Raw genomic sequence first — 17,516 nt, 5'->3', positions numbered from 1 at the left:
TACTAGGGAAATATACTCATTTGAAAAAACGGGTAAGTACCTATGATAATTTACGTTTTACGTTCGATTTCAGCTGTTAATGTCTGACGTAGTCTGTAAACTTCGTTATCGTAGTGGTGTAATTTAATACGCGTGAAGTGAATCCTGGCAATTTGATGTACACGACCAAGCAATAAGAAGTGGTTGGCAATAAGGACAAGAACATTGTTTACTTCTTTTAAATAAATAAATTTACAAATGTAAAAACCTAATAACGAGTGTGACCTCTTGTCAAAATCACAGCTTAAATCCTGGCTATGCTTTCCACGACGTTTTTAATAACGATTCGAGGAATGCGTTCCCACTCTTCTGCAAATTGCAATGACTCTTTTTAGCCCTCTGTAACAATAAATACTATTTATTGAGCACCATGTCTATAAATATAAATTATTATTTTAAAAATAAGTCTTTTATAATCTGTCTACGTATAAAGTATAATTGACAGTGACTGACATTAACTGTAATGATTCAAAGATGTCATGAGAGTGTCAAAGATGGCAACGGCACCATATATGTAGCTGTCAGTAAATTTTATTTATATGTCAAATTAGAAATATTATAAAATATATAGTTATATATTCACAATTCACATTTCACAATTCAGTTCATCAGATTCAGTCAATCGTTTAGCGTGTGATTACTGATTACTGATTAGACGTCATCTGTAACCCTTGGTGTGACAGTTTAGACTTTAGACACTTTTCTGTTTTATGAAATGTTGTAGTTTTATTTTAAAAACTTAGTCCACCTTTGACCCTTCTAAACAATTTTATATAATGTCCAACGACTCAACTGGAATATTGTACTAATGTGTATGCTGAAGGACAAGTATATTCAATTAGGCGTATAAATAATAAGAGTATTAAATAACTATACAAAGTCAAAACACCAGTTGAAAATACTAGTTTATGATGAGTTTAACAAGGTAAGAAAATACCAATTATCAAATTAATATATAAGGATTTGCTGCATAATTTTACAAATTATTTCACAATTTGCTTTGTAATTGCAAAAATAAGACAAAGTTTGTAAATTAACATGTTGTTGCTACATTTGCTGGTATGGTATGCTTTTAAAGTTTTTAAACATTACATTTTCACAATACCCGTGATTACTTCAACCATATCCTCAATTAATTAATTCATCTTTCTTCAAGAATTATATAATTATGCCATTTTTTGTTTAAAATGTCTTAACAAAAATTAACCTTGTGGTGAGCAGCAGCAGATGGTCATTAATACTAACATTATGAGGTTTTACCTTATACATCTATACTTATTTAGTTTTATTCAAGTCAAACAAGATTTACAAGTTCTTTTATTTTGTATTATATTGTCAAGTTATACAAGTAACTAGAGCCAACACATATAATTTATAATTTCGACGTTCCTAACATAGACATCTATACTTCGTTCTAGACATAACAAATAAATAGAAAACTAAATTCTCAATTGTTTTTTTAAACACTAAATTCTCAATTACATCAACTATATTCAAACTAAGCTTTATTCACATTTGCTTCTAGGAAATAGCATTGGTTATTCTTTATAATTTGAACTATAATAATAATAAAGCCTGTTTTATTTATTCCTTTTGCTTGTTATATATATATATATTATTATAAGCTTATAGCTTCCTTTAGTACCGTCGATTGGAACCCCTTCACGGGTAAAGGCCTCCTCTAGCTTTTTCCAACTGACTCTGTCTATGGCTCTCTTTCTCCATTTGTTTCCTGCTACCGCTTCTATTTCTTCTTTTAATGGTGTATATTGCTATATGCCCCGCCCATTGCCACTTCTGTTTTAGGGCATCTATAACTTTTGTTCTTCGTCTTATTTTTTCGCTTCTAATTTTATGTATTTTTCTTCTCTTTTAAGTATGCTTCTTTCGATTGTTTTCTGGCATGCTTCTAGTTTATTTTTATTTTTGTATTGTAAGTCCATGTTTGGCAGCCGTATGTGAGAGTAGGTAAGATACAAGTGTCCAAGATAATTTTCTTGAGGTGAATAGGAAATTGACCTTTTAAGATTTCCTTCATGGACCACAACTTTTTCCAGCTCATGTTAATTCGCCGGTCTACCTCAAGCTCTTCATTTTTATCTTCGAATGATAATTGTTTACCAAGGTATATGTAGTTTTTACATATACCTGAAGCTTTCCGTTAAGGTATACTGTAGTATTTGTAGCATCCGCGCAGTTTGTCATTATTTTTGTTTTGTGCTTGTTCATTTTAAGGCCTACTTTTTCACTTTCTTCGTTTAAGGTAATTATCATCTTTTCCAGTTCCTTACTTGTTTCAGCGAATTAGACAATATCGTCCGAGAATGTGAGGTGTGTAAGGCGATCCTGGTTAACTCTTATCCCTCCTGACAGCCAACTGAGATTTTCTTCTTTCTTTCTTCTCTTCTTTCTTTTCTTCTTTCTTTTCTTCGTCTTTGTAGTCTTTATCTATTGCCTTACTTGTAGTTTTAAATAGTGTGCTCAGTTCTTTCTTCATTTCTTTAGTTTTTTGGTTTGGTTTTCAGGAGCTCAGTTCGCCTTTTAAGAAGAGTTTTAGTAGGTTCACTAAGAATTTTGTTAATAGATTTTGGTTGTTTATTTTTAAATGTGCATGCAACGCTGGAGGTAATGATGCTAACTAAGTTGTCGTAAAAAGTTTGAATATCTTTTTCTTGTGTTTCCAATTTTTGCTTGTTGATCTCGAGATTTTTAAAGTGCGCAATATGTCCTCGTCTGTCCGTAATTGCTTAGGTTGTGCTTTGAACGATGATCTACCTTTTTTTCCTTGTTTAAGCGTATTATGTTTGTGTTCTTTTTTTATTAACAATCCAACTCCGTATAGGCCGAGCGTTTCACCCTTGTAACAAAATATATAGTCTTCATGTTCTTCAATTGCCTAGCCCGTTCTTCTTATTTCTGCCAAGCCGAGTATATCGGTTTTTATGTTTTGTAACATGTACGTAAGTTCCATTAATCTTTTCGTTGATGCTAGTGATCCTACGTTGAATGTACTGATCCTGAGTTTGTTTTAATCTTTCATTAGTTTTATATGTGTTTGCTGGAGGGTTGTGGTCGTTTTCCCCCACGGGGATCAGCCGGCTTGGTGTTTATTTTCTATTGTATCTTTATATTGCTTATTATACTTTTGTTTCCGATCGCCGGTATACATTTGCTATTGCTGAGTTTCTGTTGGGAGTGATGAAGACTCGTGAGGTCGGCCTCTCATCACATCGAATTAATTTATTCTGTTATTTCTAGACGAGCTTAGTGTTTGCTGTTTTCTTGGTTGTAATTCTACTTGCGGAGAGTTTGATTTATCTCTCTTCCTCTTGTCTATGGCCCTTGAATTCTCTTTGACAATAAGTTTATTACTTTATGAACGCTAATTTAAACTATACCAACCAATATATATAGGCTAATGTCCTATTAATACAATATAGTAGAGATAAGCTTCTGTAAAACAGATACAGTTAACATAATGTTGATATTTTTACAAATGATCAGCCTTTATGATATAAATACTGTTCATAATTTCCAGTTAAAGAATGAAAACATGTAAATAATGTTACTACACAAATATAATAAATTGTTACACCTGGTTGCACCATTTTAAGCAAATAATCTTAATCTTGTCCTGAATTGTAATCTTTACTGCCAAGTCTTGCTCAACAGTAAACAGCCTACTAACTAAATATTTAACTACTAATTAAAATCGCAATATTCGTGATAGGCTTCTAATCATATACTTTAAGGCTTAAAACTAAATAGTTAATTTAATGGCTTATAAGGTTATCACTTCATCTGCTTACGCATGATTGGACCTTCTAACATGTAGCCTAAAACTAACTAATTAACTAAAAACCTAAACTAATACTCATCATATAAATTTAAAAAGGGATAAGAAATTACTTACTATTAAAGATAATGTAAAATTTTTGTTGGAATAAATAATTTTTAATAATTAATTGGATAATTGCAATGTCATTCCTATTGATTTATTTATCAGTTGATTCCATTATTGATATGATTTTGTACAATATCAGATTAGCAAATCTAAAATATTTGATGATGTGCCGTGACTAAGTAATATATATATACTATTCTAATCTTTTCTTACAATATCCCTGACTCATTTTGACTAAATTCAAATGTCATTCAAATTAAATTCCTATATTTCAATAAATTGATTAAAAAAATGGTTTGGAAGTAGAAAAATTAAGTCAGAATTTTGTTCAGTTATTTGTAATGCAAATTTAATGTCTTGGAGAATTCTCCAAATGATGGTATCATACTGTGACGTACCATCTTCTAGTAGTTAACCATTATACATCAGCTGAGTGGTGAGGAGTCACGGCGCATACTGACTGGGCTAGAGTGCACTTAGTGTGTGTAGTGTATGTGTGGCATGTCATCAGCTGAAACGACGGCCGCCGCGGGTAGTGAAGACGCCCAGGTGCTCCTCGAGCTCCGTCGCACTATATCGCTTGGCGTCGCCAGGTATGACGATATTAGTTTTCACATATCCTTATGGTAATTCCAGCTGCTTTGTAGCGCAAGGCCACCATTTTTGTACATGAAACTTTATTGAATAACACTAATGTGTTTAAGTGTTAAAGAAACAGAAAGCTGTCATCAATATTTACGTATTTACTAGCTGACACGGCAAATTTTTGTTTAGCCATGTATTTAATTTCTAGGAAAAAAAATTTTAGTTCTATAAAAATAACTATCTGCAATAATAAAAAATAGAGGTATGTATTTTTGTATGCTGTATCATAAACATATTTTAGAGAATCTAAAAAATAAATAAAAAAGTTTGGGGTGAACACCCCTTATCACTTAGGGGTTTGAAAGAATTAAATAGTAGTCGATTCTCAGACTTACTGAATATGCATTAAAAAATTCATAAGAATCGGTCGAGCCGTTTCGGAGGAGTATGGGAACGAATATTGTGAAACGAGAATTTTATATATGTATTAGATTACTTGAACATCGCTATAGTTTATTAGAGTTGGCATAATTTGTGTGGTAAAGGTTTTAATTTACACGATAAACGAAATGGGTACAACAATATAAAAATAAAGCAAGTTTTAAGTGTTTCTTATAAATGTTTTTACTAACATTTCTTAATTCATATGGATTTTATATTTTTACGATTAAAACATGATATATAATAATAATTCCATTACTGTGCATGTAGAATCCTAAGTGGATTAAAACGCACACAACCAAATTATAACAAAACATTTTGATTTATGATTCAATTGTTTTGCTTTGAGACCTTTATTTAGAGGGCACCCCTTAGCTCCTATTCTCGGTATTGCTTAACAATTTGTAAATTTTACATAACATATATCATAATACCATTGTTCATAACTGATGTTCTTGGAAAAACGTAGGCATTGATGTATTTAAGGACGAACTGGTTATTATTCGAACTGCAAAGAGAACAGAAATTTCTTGAAATAATATGTTTTTATTCATGTTGAATATGAAACATAAATTATTCAAATTCAAAAATATTTAATCATATTGGTAACACTTTGTTCACTTATGACTTGTCTGTAAAGAAATACATATAAATTCTTCTAATTTTACATTTAGTGCCAGTTCTCAAATCAAGGGCGTAGAACGGAAGAGAAGAACTGGCAATAAACTCTCCGCCACTCTTTTTAATCGCCATGTTTTTTTTACACAACGTTTGTAAGGAGCTGCAACCATTAAACCATGTTCCACATGACATCTTAAGTAATTAATAATAATAACTTAAATTAAAAACAAAGAGTTGTCCTCTATCAGCAGCAGGCATGGTGAAATAGGAGCACGCACTTACATTATATTAAATTATAGGTACATATACTTTTTTGAATTCTGCAGTCTCAGTCTTTACATATTCGTTGTTCGCTGGTAAAGTTCTAAAAGAACCGTTTAGTTATTTTAGTACTATTTAGATCTAAATGATTTTAAAAGATCACTAATTAATTTTTATTTACGATATACTATACCTCCTTAATTTAAAATGGTTAATTTCACAGATTTCAAAACGAAACGCGCATAAACAATGTTTTTCTTTCTCAAAATTTCCTCGTAGTATAGAGAACAGAATTCTTCATGTTCAATGATGAATCAATAAAATGCTCCACTCCAATTAAATTGTACACTATAACAATGAGACATGAGTTTAACTAGTATATTATTGTGTAATATTTTTTTTACTCTATAAATCTATTTATTATGTAATAATACCATTATTATATACTTGTGTGTGTGTGTCTTCTGATTTAAGAACCATTTTTTTCCATTATTTTTTGTATGGTGGTGTGTATGCGTTTATTTGTTCTTAATTTTAAATACAATCGATGTAGATTTAAAAGTAAAGCTTGATTTTTTTCGTAGGTTGAGCGAGGAGAAAGAGCGGGCGCCGTGTCTGCCGGAGTCACGGGATAGCAGTAGCAGCAGCACTATGTGGACAACGCGCCGCCGTGTGACGCTTGATGTGCTGCTGGTATGCTGGGGGCTAGGTACTTGGCTCGGTGTCAATGGCCTGTTTGTGGAGCTACCGGTGCTCATAGAGGGGCTACCCGAAGGCTGGACGTTACCTTCCGCCATGGTTCTTGCTGTGCAGTCGGCTAACATCGGTCTACTTATCTACGCATTGCTGCGCAACTTCTCGCGGATCTCTGATATCCATTGTATCTACGGTTTGCTCACTATCGGTACAATCGCCCTATTCCTTAACTCATTCCTCTACACGAAGACCGCCTTCATCGGGGGCACCGAGAGATCTATAGCTTTTTTGGCTTTAACGTTTTTTGTCGCCCTCGTCGGCTGCACAAGCTCGGTGCTGTTCTACCCGTACCTGCGGCACTACCGCGACATATACCTCGCTACGTACCTGATAGGCGAGGGGCTTGGCGGGTTCACGCCTTCCGTTCTGGCGCTTATACAGGGCGTCGGAGGTGAGGTGGAGTGTGTATTGAAGCCTGATAACTCAAGTTACATTGCGGTGCGCCCACCTCCACTCTTCGATTCCACCGTCTACATCACGCTTCTCGGTCTGCTGTCGACCATCAGTCTCATCAGCTTCTGCATTCTGCACAACTACTCTGGTTTTGCATCGGAACGCGTAAAAGAGGGTGCGGTGGCTAAAGAGGACGAAGCAGCGCCAAGAGAGTCGCTACTGCAACCGCAATGGGTCGGGGTGATGGTTTTAGCGGTAGTCTTAAACGCGGTCAACAACGGCATAATGCCATCAGTGCAGTCTTATTCGTGTATGCCGTACGGCAAGCGCGCCTACCACTTGGCGGCGACATTGGGTTCAATGGCTAACCCAATGGCGTGCCTCGCTGGGGTGTGGCTGCGACCTTTGGCGGGCCGTTACCTAGCGCCGCTTTTGGCGTTGAGCGCGGCACTTTTCGGCTTTATCCTATTGACGGCGGTGCAGAGCCCGACCCCGCCGATGGCGGGTAGCAACCGGGGCGCAGTAATAGTGATATGTTGCTGGGTGTTGTGCAGTGGTCTAGTGTCGTATGGCCGTATGTGGGTGTACGGGTGGTCGCGACGCGGAGGAGCTCGCGGCATGAGGATATGCGGTGCGTTGGGACAGGTGGGCTCGGCCTTAGGATCGCTCGCGTTTTATGCTCTCATAAACTACACCACCTTTTTTCAACAGACGCCCGACTGCCCCGCGCAGACTATATAGCGGGCCCTCTCGGGTGCAGCAGTGGTCCGGGAAAGATGACTTTCTTCGATATTGTATCTTTATGAGAATTTTATGATTGTTTAAAAGTGAGGTCTTTTATATTATGCTCAAACGAGTTTTGTCTATATAATATAATGTTGGCTCGTAGACTTAGTTGTAAGTAGGTAATTAAAATTATAATAAAAATGACTAGATATTTGTAGTATATTATTAAAATAAATCTACCAATTAATACTGCCTTATGACAGCGGCTAACACCGCTCTTATCGTAATTTAAACGTGTCGAATACTGTCTCAAGCATAAGTAAATATAGGATTATTTATGAAAGAAATTCTTTTAAGTAGTTAAGATGTTATTTATTTGATATATACCCAAATTCTTTGTTTTTATAGTTTATTTTATCTAAAAGATAGGCCTATCTCTAATCTATCTAATCTAGAGCGATAATTGTGCCTTTTCTCTCCTTCGGTGCATAATTCTCGAAATATATATTGAAATCACTCATCGAATATAGTGATACTAATTAGCTAGAACTAACGTTTATATCAAGAGGGCTGTTGAAATCTCAAACCTGGGATGATGAAAAATATTCCTTTGGAGATTTGCCGACACCGGCATCACGAATTTAAGTTATTTAAGGATTATGTTTTAAATACTGTTAATTCGGAGTAGTGTAATGTTATGTGGTTATTGTGGATATAATTGTGTCGGCCCAGTGCCGACAGAGCATTCGCATTGTGGATGCTGAAGCAGTATTAAATATTATTTTAAGTTTGTATCGAAAAGATGTCGCGTAAGTGAGACTTTTTTGTGTACATGTTCGTGTGCATTAGTTCCAATTTCTTAACTGCGTCAGCATTGCTAGACTTCAGAAATATTTTAATTAACTTTTAATTATTATTACTTTGTCGTTTAACACATGTACATTTAATTTACATTTAGTTTAAATTGTTACCGTTGATTATATAATAATATCGGCAAAGCCTGTTCGACCAAGTCGTAAAGATTTTGTTTTATCAATATGCATTTCTTAGGACTCAATCAGCGACTTATTAGATGTTAGTGGAAATGGAATAGATATTTAATAGACTTCAATAAAGACAAACTTTTATTTAGTCTTATGGTAAGATTTAGAGTCGTTGAATCTCTCTGAATGATAAATTTTTATTTGTGTAAAACAAATTTGTACTTAACAGTTGATATTGTATGACCTTGACCGAAATGTCCCGAATGATTTAACAGGAATAAAGTAGTAGATATCAGCGCAAAAATCTTTAACTTAAATGCATAAACATATTTTTTTATTTGCGCAGTTATCTGTTACTGTCCTCCAAATTGTGTGTAGAAATATTGTAATCCCAATTGGAAGAACTTATCAGAAGGTTAAATAAATATAAGAATTTAATTAGACGTAGTGAATGCGTTTTTTCTTATTGGAAATTGCAAATTCGATATGAAATGTAATTTACCTTAGCAACGTTAAGCGTTTTAATAAAAAAAAAGCCTTTGCTACATATGTTATAAGTGAATATTGACGATAACAATAGATAGACACTGTTTATTTAATTATATTTATGGTATGGTATAATAATGTTCCAAAGTAACATTAATACAGTGAGAGTAGAAATAAGCCGGATCATATACATTTGTTATTTGATTTCAGATACTATGCAAAGAGAATATAATTATTTTAAGGATATTCTGTGGTTTTATTAATTCCCATCTTAAACTCTCGATTAAATATGTTAATAATAATAATTAAGCCTCATTTATTCCTTGAAACATTTACAAAATTTACACACTTAAAATAAATAATTGATATTGTACAGCTTGCTAGTTAGTGGACTGTGAAATGTGTGTTTAAAATTTATATGTATTCAATGTCAGAAGTATCTGAATAGTTTATGTATTGTATGTATGAGCAAGCTGCACTAGATGACTCAATATATGAGAGGGTGAGACGTAAGAACCTAACAACGCTACGGATCCCTAAGCCCTACAGACGTTAAAAGAAAAACGCTTTTTACCGGATTAAAGTTATGTATTATTATAAATTTACAACTATTTGACATAATTTTAAATTTATCCGACGTTTCGCGTGCTTTACAGCGTGCGTGGTCACGGTGACAACCCTACAGACGTACCCTAACACATAAATAGTGAATATATAAATGTATAAATAAGTACGGGATGTCTGCACCAAGAGACCTAAGGTAACAGACGGAGCCCTACGGGTAGGATCAAAGGTTCGAGGTGGTGGGATTATCTAAAAGCTACCGGGCAGGCTCACCACGATAATTAAGGGCTTGAAGTAGTCTTCGCCACTTTGAGAGGAAGCGAGAAATGAACAAGACAGAGCAATATTCAAATCTAATTTATTGTAATAATATTTTCCTTTTAATGATATATTTTAGTTTATGTTAAGTTTAGTTATTTATTTCAATGTATATTATTTTATTATTATTGTTAGTGTATATCATATATTAATCTACGATTGATGTATGTTTGATTCCTCTCACTAGGTTTAAAGACTTTATTTCTCAAAAAAGACAAAAAATGTCACTTACATGAGAATAATACTCTAGATAACATAACATTGTAGTCGTTCTTAAAATAATCACAATAATATATAGCCGTACATGCAATAAATTTAAAAATAAAAGTAAACAAAGAAATATGACTTAAAAGTAATTCTAAGAAATGAATTTAAAAGTAATTTTGTTAAAAATATATATCTAACGATGACTTTAAAATAAATAACTATATATTTATTGTTATAAAACAATATCTTAAATACTAATTACACCTATTCACACATACATGATAATATTCTAGTGAGCTGTTGGTGTATCGCGCTACTTCAGCTGTTATGATTAAGAACACATGTGAGCCGTGTCAGCAGATGATCAATATTCAAATAAAATATAATTAATGTTGCTCTATATATTTTTGTACCTCTTATAGGCCTATTCCAATTTTCTCCATTTCTCTCTGTTTTCAGCATTTTTATCCCAATCTTCTCCACTAACTTCCTTAAGCTTCGTCAGCGCACCATGCAAGATGGTGACCTCTCTTTCTTCTTTTCTGGTGTCCCTTTCCACTTTGTTACCCTCTTTGTCCATCAGTTGTTGTTCATGCGAGCGGTATGGCCCGCCCATTTCCACTTAAGTTTTTTCAATGGGATAGTGTATCAATAACTTTTGTTTTGTTTTTTATATCTGTACTTCTGATCTTGTCGTTTAGTTTTAAATTGAGTACACTACGTTCCATTCCTCGTTGAGAAATTGTTATTTTTCTGTTTGTGTTCGAGTCATATATCCATGATTGTCTACCGTAAGAAAGACATGGCAATGTACACGTGTCTTAGACTTTCTTCATTTAGTATATTTGTGTCTCTTTATATCCCCAGAATTTATTCCATGACAACCAAGTTCGCCTATCGTCAAGATACCGTGAATGTTTAAAATATATCTCCTTACCCAAGTAGATATATTGTTGCAGGATCCTGTAGGTGATTTTTCATTATTTTGTTTTTGATTAATTCAACTTCTATTGCTAGGGTAAAAGTAAAGAGTTCGTTTATCATTTCCTCTATTTGTAGTGATGTTTCTGGGAATAGAACGATGTCACTAGCAAATTTTAAGTTGTTTAAGGAATTACCGTCAATAATTATATATTTATGTTTCCAATTAAGGATTTGCATTATGCTTTGAAGTATCTACTGTTATAAATATAGCAGGAAGGTCCCCTTTTTTCTAATTTGACTCGGCTTACAATTTGAGAGTATCTATATATCCGTAACTATTTCAATCATCCCTTTTGGTACTTTGCTTTCGTGGAGGGCATTCCACATATTTCTGTGTGAGATGGAATCGAAAACTTTTGCGTAATCTACTTATAAATATATGTTAATAAGAGTGTAATTATCCATAGATAACTTACCATAGCAATAAACTAGTACAATATAACATACAATCGGAATGAAATCTCAAGCTTGTACAACGCTCTAGTCAGAAGCATGTTAGAGTGTAACTCGTATGTTTAGGCTCCACAAGAAACTAAATACTGCCTTATGTTGGAGCACATACAAAATAAAATTACACATTAGGTACCTCTATAGCAGACTGTATGGCGTCAATCCCTACTATCCTTTAATGTACCCAACATTATTTGTCTTAGGGATGGGGGGGGGGGGGGTACAATAAATTGGAAACCAGACGGGACTTACAGTTGGCCTACTACGTACTGAAAGTCTTGAGGGGTGTAGACTGTAGTGTGCAACCCAAGTGTACTCCAAGAACTGGGTTTTTTAGTATCTATGGGATATGTGCGACCGCGAAGGCCTAGGTTATTTGCGATACCAAGGGCAAGAACCAGTCTGTTGCACAGATCCCCGTTATCAAAGACGTTGCGCCTACTGAATGCTGTCTCCGATACTATCGACATATTTATATGTTCGTAGAGTGAATTCACAGTAACGATATTGTGTATATTATGTGTTTAATATTACATATGTACTTTATTATATTTTATTTAATGTTTCTCGACATTATCGTATTGGCATAGTCTGTAAGGATAATGTATGTATTTCTCTAATAAATGAAATAAATAAATTAATGAAGTAAATGACATTATTGAAGTATTTCCAATGTCGATATTTAGGCTATGTTCAGATGGCAAAAACTTGACGCGCGTTTTCAAATCGCGCGACTAGACATTGTGGTATTTTCATACAACTGTTCACATGAGCGCGCGTTAACGCGCGTCAACGCGGCGCTCAGAGAAAAAGTCTCTAGATCGCGCGTTGACGCGCGCTTTGATATTAATGTAATGTCCGTTTGCTGTTCAGATGAGCGCGCGCTTTCATCGCGATCGCATGTAATTTTGTTAATTTTCGTAATTATATTTAAAACAAACTGGGTCTATTTTTCAAAATTGTATGAACCCAATGTGTACGTTTTCTTTTTCTATATTTTTCTTTATAATATAACCACAAAAAAATAGCCTCTTCCACGTCCATTTTCTACGTTCTACCGGACTAGACTGACGAGTACTCTCGCAACGCGGGTTAGCGCTCATCATCTGAACGCTCTTCAAATGTGATTGCGCGTTGACGCGCGTTAACGCGCGTTACATGTGAACATAGCCTTAGTTAGGATGCCGTCCTTAAATTATGCTAGTTTAATTTCCTACTTTATCTACGGCTACAATCACAAAGTTTTCTATAAGTAGGTTTTAGTGTAATTTTATCTCCTAGTCGAGCGTAGGCTATGTGGTGACCGTAGGTACTTAAGCCGTAAAATACCTTTGCATTTTCCTAAGATAGGGCGTCTATATAATAGGAATCGGCTTGATCTGTCGTAGTTGGAACACTCGCCGGATGGCCTCAACGTTATTGAAAATGATATTCGATTCGTACATGTCTTTTTTTTAGCAAATCTGTACTCTTTCCCGTTGACGTGTAAATTTTAGTGCGAGTAGATAGTGTTAATAAGGTATTACTGATAATATTTAGAGTGTTAAACCGTTGTGATAATGTTAAACCGCACTGATAATAAATAGGAACAGGTTTTATTGGGTATAATAATATATTACAATACTTACACGTTAATCGTTCCGAGCGTACGATACAATTGCAATGTGAAAAAATGCCAAATATTTAACGAAATATATTAATTGTGATAAATTATCAGTGTTCACATGTATATTCGTTTCTGCCTGATGTACGAGTGTGTTCCAAATTGTGCAATTGGTGATTAGTTCCAAATAGGAGACATCCAAATTGTTCCTAGCCGATTATCTACACGATAGGCTTGGAGACGTTCTGATTTATAAAAATAACAAAGAACTCTTACATCATCATCGTCTTTCTATAGTAGAAATTGACCTTTTATAATAAATTGGATATAATACGGTATGCGGTCTATTTAGCTACAAACATTAAATTAAAATTCTTTAAATTATAAATATATCTATGCTCCTACATCTATGTACATAAAATATTGACAATACATTAGTTCGAACTGTTGTTTCTCATAACATTTAAGTAAACATATGTATAACCAACTTTGGAATAGAAAGATGAATGGTTATCAAATAAGACAGATAATTCGAATTATCGATAAGATCATTGAATTGAAAGCCTAAGTAATCCATTTATTTCAAGTAGCTATATAATATTTTACGTTTTCGATACTCATATAGTCGTTTAATAGTGTTTAAAGCACGACACGTTCGGTGACTTTCATTTAGGTCAAAATGTTCATGTTTGGTCGGCGCGTGTCCTTGGACCTGGCCCTTCTGATATGGGGCTGGGGATCGTGGCTCGGAGTCAACGGTATCTTTGTGCAATTGCCGCAGCTCGTCCAAAGATTGCCTGAACAATGGGCTCTAGGATCATCAGTCACGGTGGCCGTGCAAATCGCAAACAGCGGTATTCTCATCTATGCCTTTGTAATGAGATTTCTGCCGAAGATCACTGACGCTATGTTCATCTACGGATTGCTGACCGTGGGCACAACGGCTCTCTTCCTTAACGCGTTTCTTTATACAGAAACTGCATACGTCGGTTCTACAGAGAAGTCAGTGACGTTTATAGTTCTTACTGTTTTCACTGCTATGGTGGGAACAACCAGTTCCGTGGTGTTTTATCCGTACATGAGAAACTTCCGTGAAATGTACCTATCTACGTACTTGGTTGGCGAGGGCTTCGGTGGGCTGCTACCGGCGATTCTGTCGCTCATACAGGGTATTGGAGGGCCACCAGAATGCCGACTGTCATCAGATGGCAACTCGATGGAGGCCATTTACCCGTCTGCCCGTTTTGATTCAACAGTGTTCTTCTGTATAGTGGCATCTTTATGTGCCACAAGTATTATCAGTTTCTTCTTCCTTAACAATTATTCTGGTTTTGACGATGAAAGAGTATCCCAGGATGAAAAAAAAGAACTGGCGAAGGAAAACACTGAGATCGCCGAGGGATCTCAAATACAAGTATCACAAGAGTCTATGCTGGGGTCGTACTGGATGGGGTTGTTTATTCTGATGGCTGTTATTAATATGTTCTTCAACGGTTTGATGCCATCGCTGCAAACATATTCCTGTTTGCCGTACGGAAGGCGTGCGTTTCACCTGGCCGTGACTCTGGGTACCATAGCCAACCCGGTAGCATGCCTGGCGGGAGTGTGGTTCAAGATGGCGGGCGGACGTTACATTGCAGCGATGTTGGTGACCAGCGCAGGGCTCACTGTCTACATAACTGTCACCGCCGTCATGTCGCCTACGCCGCCTCTCTACCAGGAGACTAGTGGTGCTGTGATTATTGTGAGTATTGCATGCCTAGTTCTACTCTATTATTTTCGATTGGAAATATGTCCATATGTTGACTACAAGAACTTATTTATTTTTTATTTGATTGTATTAAATATTATTTATAATATGTATTATCTATAAAATGAACAAGACGACATGTTAAATTTCATTAAAATATATTAATACCGTAAATAGGTCTTCAGTTATGATAATAATTAATCCGTTCAGCCCTGCGATTCTGTAACTCACTTTTCGAACTCACACAGCGGTTTTCGCATCGGCGGTCGCTCTCAAATCAGTCGTGAAGCAGTCATTTTATGATTTGGCATTCTGATAAACAATAAACTACAGGCTCCCACGTTTTCAGAATGCCAAATCATAAAATGACTGCTTCACGACTGATTTGAGAGCGACCGCCGATGCGAAAACCGCTGTGTGAGTTCGAAAAGTGAGTTACAGAATCGCAGGGCAGTAGTTTCAATTTATGAAACAAATATTAAAAACCTATTCATATCAAATATTACGTAAGCAGATTTACTGCAACAAAAGTAAGCAAAGCTCTCATAAATAACAGTAGGTACATAAACGTAATAATTGTTTGTAGGAATCCTCAAAAATGCATTTCGTTTTCAAGCATAGACAATTTGTGGGTAATATGTGTAAAAAAGTAAATAATTACTGTTGACGTAATCACCAAATAAGCAATACAAAGACACCCTCCCTCGCCCCTATACCCGTAATACTTGAACGGCCCCTAAAACTTGTACAATTTTGAAACTACATCAACAGGTAATCGTATGGGTGGTTGCCAACGCGCTGATTTCGTACTCGCGCATGTGGATATATAGCAAGGCCCGGGAGGGTGGCATCAAGCCTATGCGGGTCCTGGGCACTATTGGCCAACTCGGATCAGCGCTGGGCTCCTTCACCCTGTTTTGGGTCGTCAACTTTGGCAACTTCTTCGAGCAGGCACAGGATTGTCCCATGCCGACATAACATTCCAACGTAACGCGAGGAGATAGATAATCTACGTTTAGGCAATTATAGGATTTTAAAGATCTGTGTACGGAAATATAACTAACTAACGTATATTTAGGAGAACCACACACCTACTTGGATATATGTTTTATTGTTACGTAAAAAAGTCAAATTACACCTTCCAATTACATAGAGGTTATCCACGCTGTGTACCTACATCATTTTGCCTGATAATGCATAAATAACATTGGTAATGTTAGTTTTATGTGAATTATATATATTTCAATAAATATAATACATGAATACCAACCTAGACAATTATTATTTAAGTTACATTTAAGTAAATCATAAAAATAGGCTTTTGACTGTTTAAAATATCAAAAAGTAATTCAAATGGAAAAAATCCACGAAAAGTATACGATTAGTATTAAGTAAAATAAAATAAAATTCGTAGTGTTATTTAATAATATTTTTTTGTACTTTGTACATTACTTTCCGTATATGCTTATGTGCAATTTGTACTTGGTATCTTAGTTACCAAGGTAAAGGTCTAAATACTGTTATTATCTACTTATGAAGACTACAACTTTAAAAAAGGCATAAAAGTAACGTGTAAAACTTAGTTTTTTAGCGCCGAAACCATTGTAGCAACATATTTTTATAACAATTTATATTTTAGAAATACTACAACGCACAGCGGAATGCTGGGTAAAATATAAACAAGTCGCTAAAAAATCTAAGTTTCCTGGGAAAATTACATATACTTTTACGAGAAACAACCGCGCAACAATCAACAATCTAAATTGACTGTGTTTTAAGACTTTTTAATTTAATTTTTAATTGATTTCCACTAAGTATAAAGTACGTATATTATTCCACGGCGCAAGTTAACATTTTAATTAATTTATTACAACATCGTAGTAATTAAATGTTGAAATTAAGGTGAGTACAAAAGAATCATTATTAGGTTTTGAGTACTGGCTGAGTGGCGTAACACAGGAAACCTTACGTCACGACACGTGACGTATTTATGCCGCGTAACCTACCATACGCCCCATAGCCCGCTAATGTCTACGCTCCAAGCTCACGCTCTACATCCGCCTCCATCGTACGCGGTGAAAGCGTGGTTCGCACTCACCTAGGAGGCCGCCGACGAAATTATCAAGAACACAACTAAACACTCCGGCGCGAAGTGAACGCGCCGCGCTGCTTGAGAAACGTCACCATAGCACGTGACCTACACCTGGATCAACGATTTCGTCGCACGGTCAGCCAGGTGCATGTTCTAGCAGGCGGACGCGTCCCCCTTCCCGCTTCCCGCACCTCGCACCGAGACTTCCGTACCAGCGTACGGGTACCACCACCGGACAAGACACCGGGGCAGATAACGCAGCTTTGACTCGCTGTCGGCGGGCCTGGACCGCTAGCTGCAATTCTCCCCGTCGCCTCTCACATGAACCAAGACAACGATTGAGTTGAGTTAAG

The 17,516-nt window shown here is 35.6% G+C and overlaps 2 protein-coding genes across 6 annotated transcripts; both read left to right on the top strand.

The window, feature by feature from the left end:
* The first annotated feature begins 682 nt into the window (after nucleotides 1–682).
* LOC125052341 (solute carrier family 52, riboflavin transporter, member 3-A-like) lies at nucleotides 683–7,938 on the top strand. 5 transcript variants are annotated; one of them, XM_047653127.1, is made up of 3 exons: nucleotides 683–964; nucleotides 4,373–4,536; nucleotides 6,436–7,938. In XM_047653127.1, the coding sequence occupies exons 2-3, from the start codon at nucleotides 4,436–4,438 to the stop codon at nucleotides 7,739–7,741; spliced, it is 1,407 nt and encodes a 468-aa protein (XP_047509083.1). In that variant the 5' UTR covers nucleotides 683–964; nucleotides 4,373–4,435; the 3' UTR covers nucleotides 7,742–7,938. The 5 variants fall into 5 exon arrangements, with proteins under 5 accessions (XP_047509083.1, XP_047509081.1, XP_047509082.1 ...); XM_047653125.1 differs by having other exon boundaries at nucleotides 4,355–4,536; XM_047653126.1 differs by having other exon boundaries at nucleotides 4,352–4,536.
* A 5,359-nt stretch (nucleotides 7,939–13,297) lies between these two features.
* Nucleotides 13,298–16,625, top strand: LOC125052342 (solute carrier family 52, riboflavin transporter, member 3-B-like). Its single transcript, XM_047653129.1, has 2 exons — nucleotides 13,298–15,065; nucleotides 15,843–16,625. The coding sequence occupies exons 1-2, from the start codon at nucleotides 14,001–14,003 to the stop codon at nucleotides 16,047–16,049; spliced, it is 1,272 nt and encodes a 423-aa protein (XP_047509085.1). The 5' UTR covers nucleotides 13,298–14,000; the 3' UTR covers nucleotides 16,050–16,625.
* The last annotated feature ends 891 nt before the right edge of the window (nucleotides 16,626–17,516 follow it).

This window comes from Pieris napi, chromosome 9 (genome assembly GCF_905475465.1).
Source record: "Pieris napi chromosome 9, ilPieNapi1.2, whole genome shotgun sequence".
In the NCBI taxonomy this organism is placed as follows: domain Eukaryota; kingdom Metazoa; phylum Arthropoda; class Insecta; order Lepidoptera; family Pieridae; genus Pieris; species Pieris napi.
The sequence above is the reverse complement of the archived record's forward strand: the minus strand, read 5'-3'. Positions and strand labels throughout refer to the sequence as shown.

Excerpts from the sequence above, each read along its gene's own strand:
- LOC125052341 (XM_047653127.1), top strand. The coding sequence starts at position 4,436 with ATGTGTGGCATGTCATCAGCTGAAACGACGGCCGCCGCGGGTAGTGAA. Across the intron at positions 4,537-6,435 it reads ATATCGCTTGGCGTCGCCAG|GTTGAGCGAGGAGAAAGAGC; the intron begins GTATGACGATAT and ends TTTTTTTCGTAG.
- LOC125052342 (XM_047653129.1), top strand. The coding sequence starts at position 14,001 with ATGTTCATGTTTGGTCGGCGCGTGTCCTTGGACCTGGCCCTTCTGATA. Across the intron at positions 15,066-15,842 it reads CTAGTGGTGCTGTGATTATT|GTAATCGTATGGGTGGTTGC; the intron begins GTGAGTATTGCA and ends CTACATCAACAG.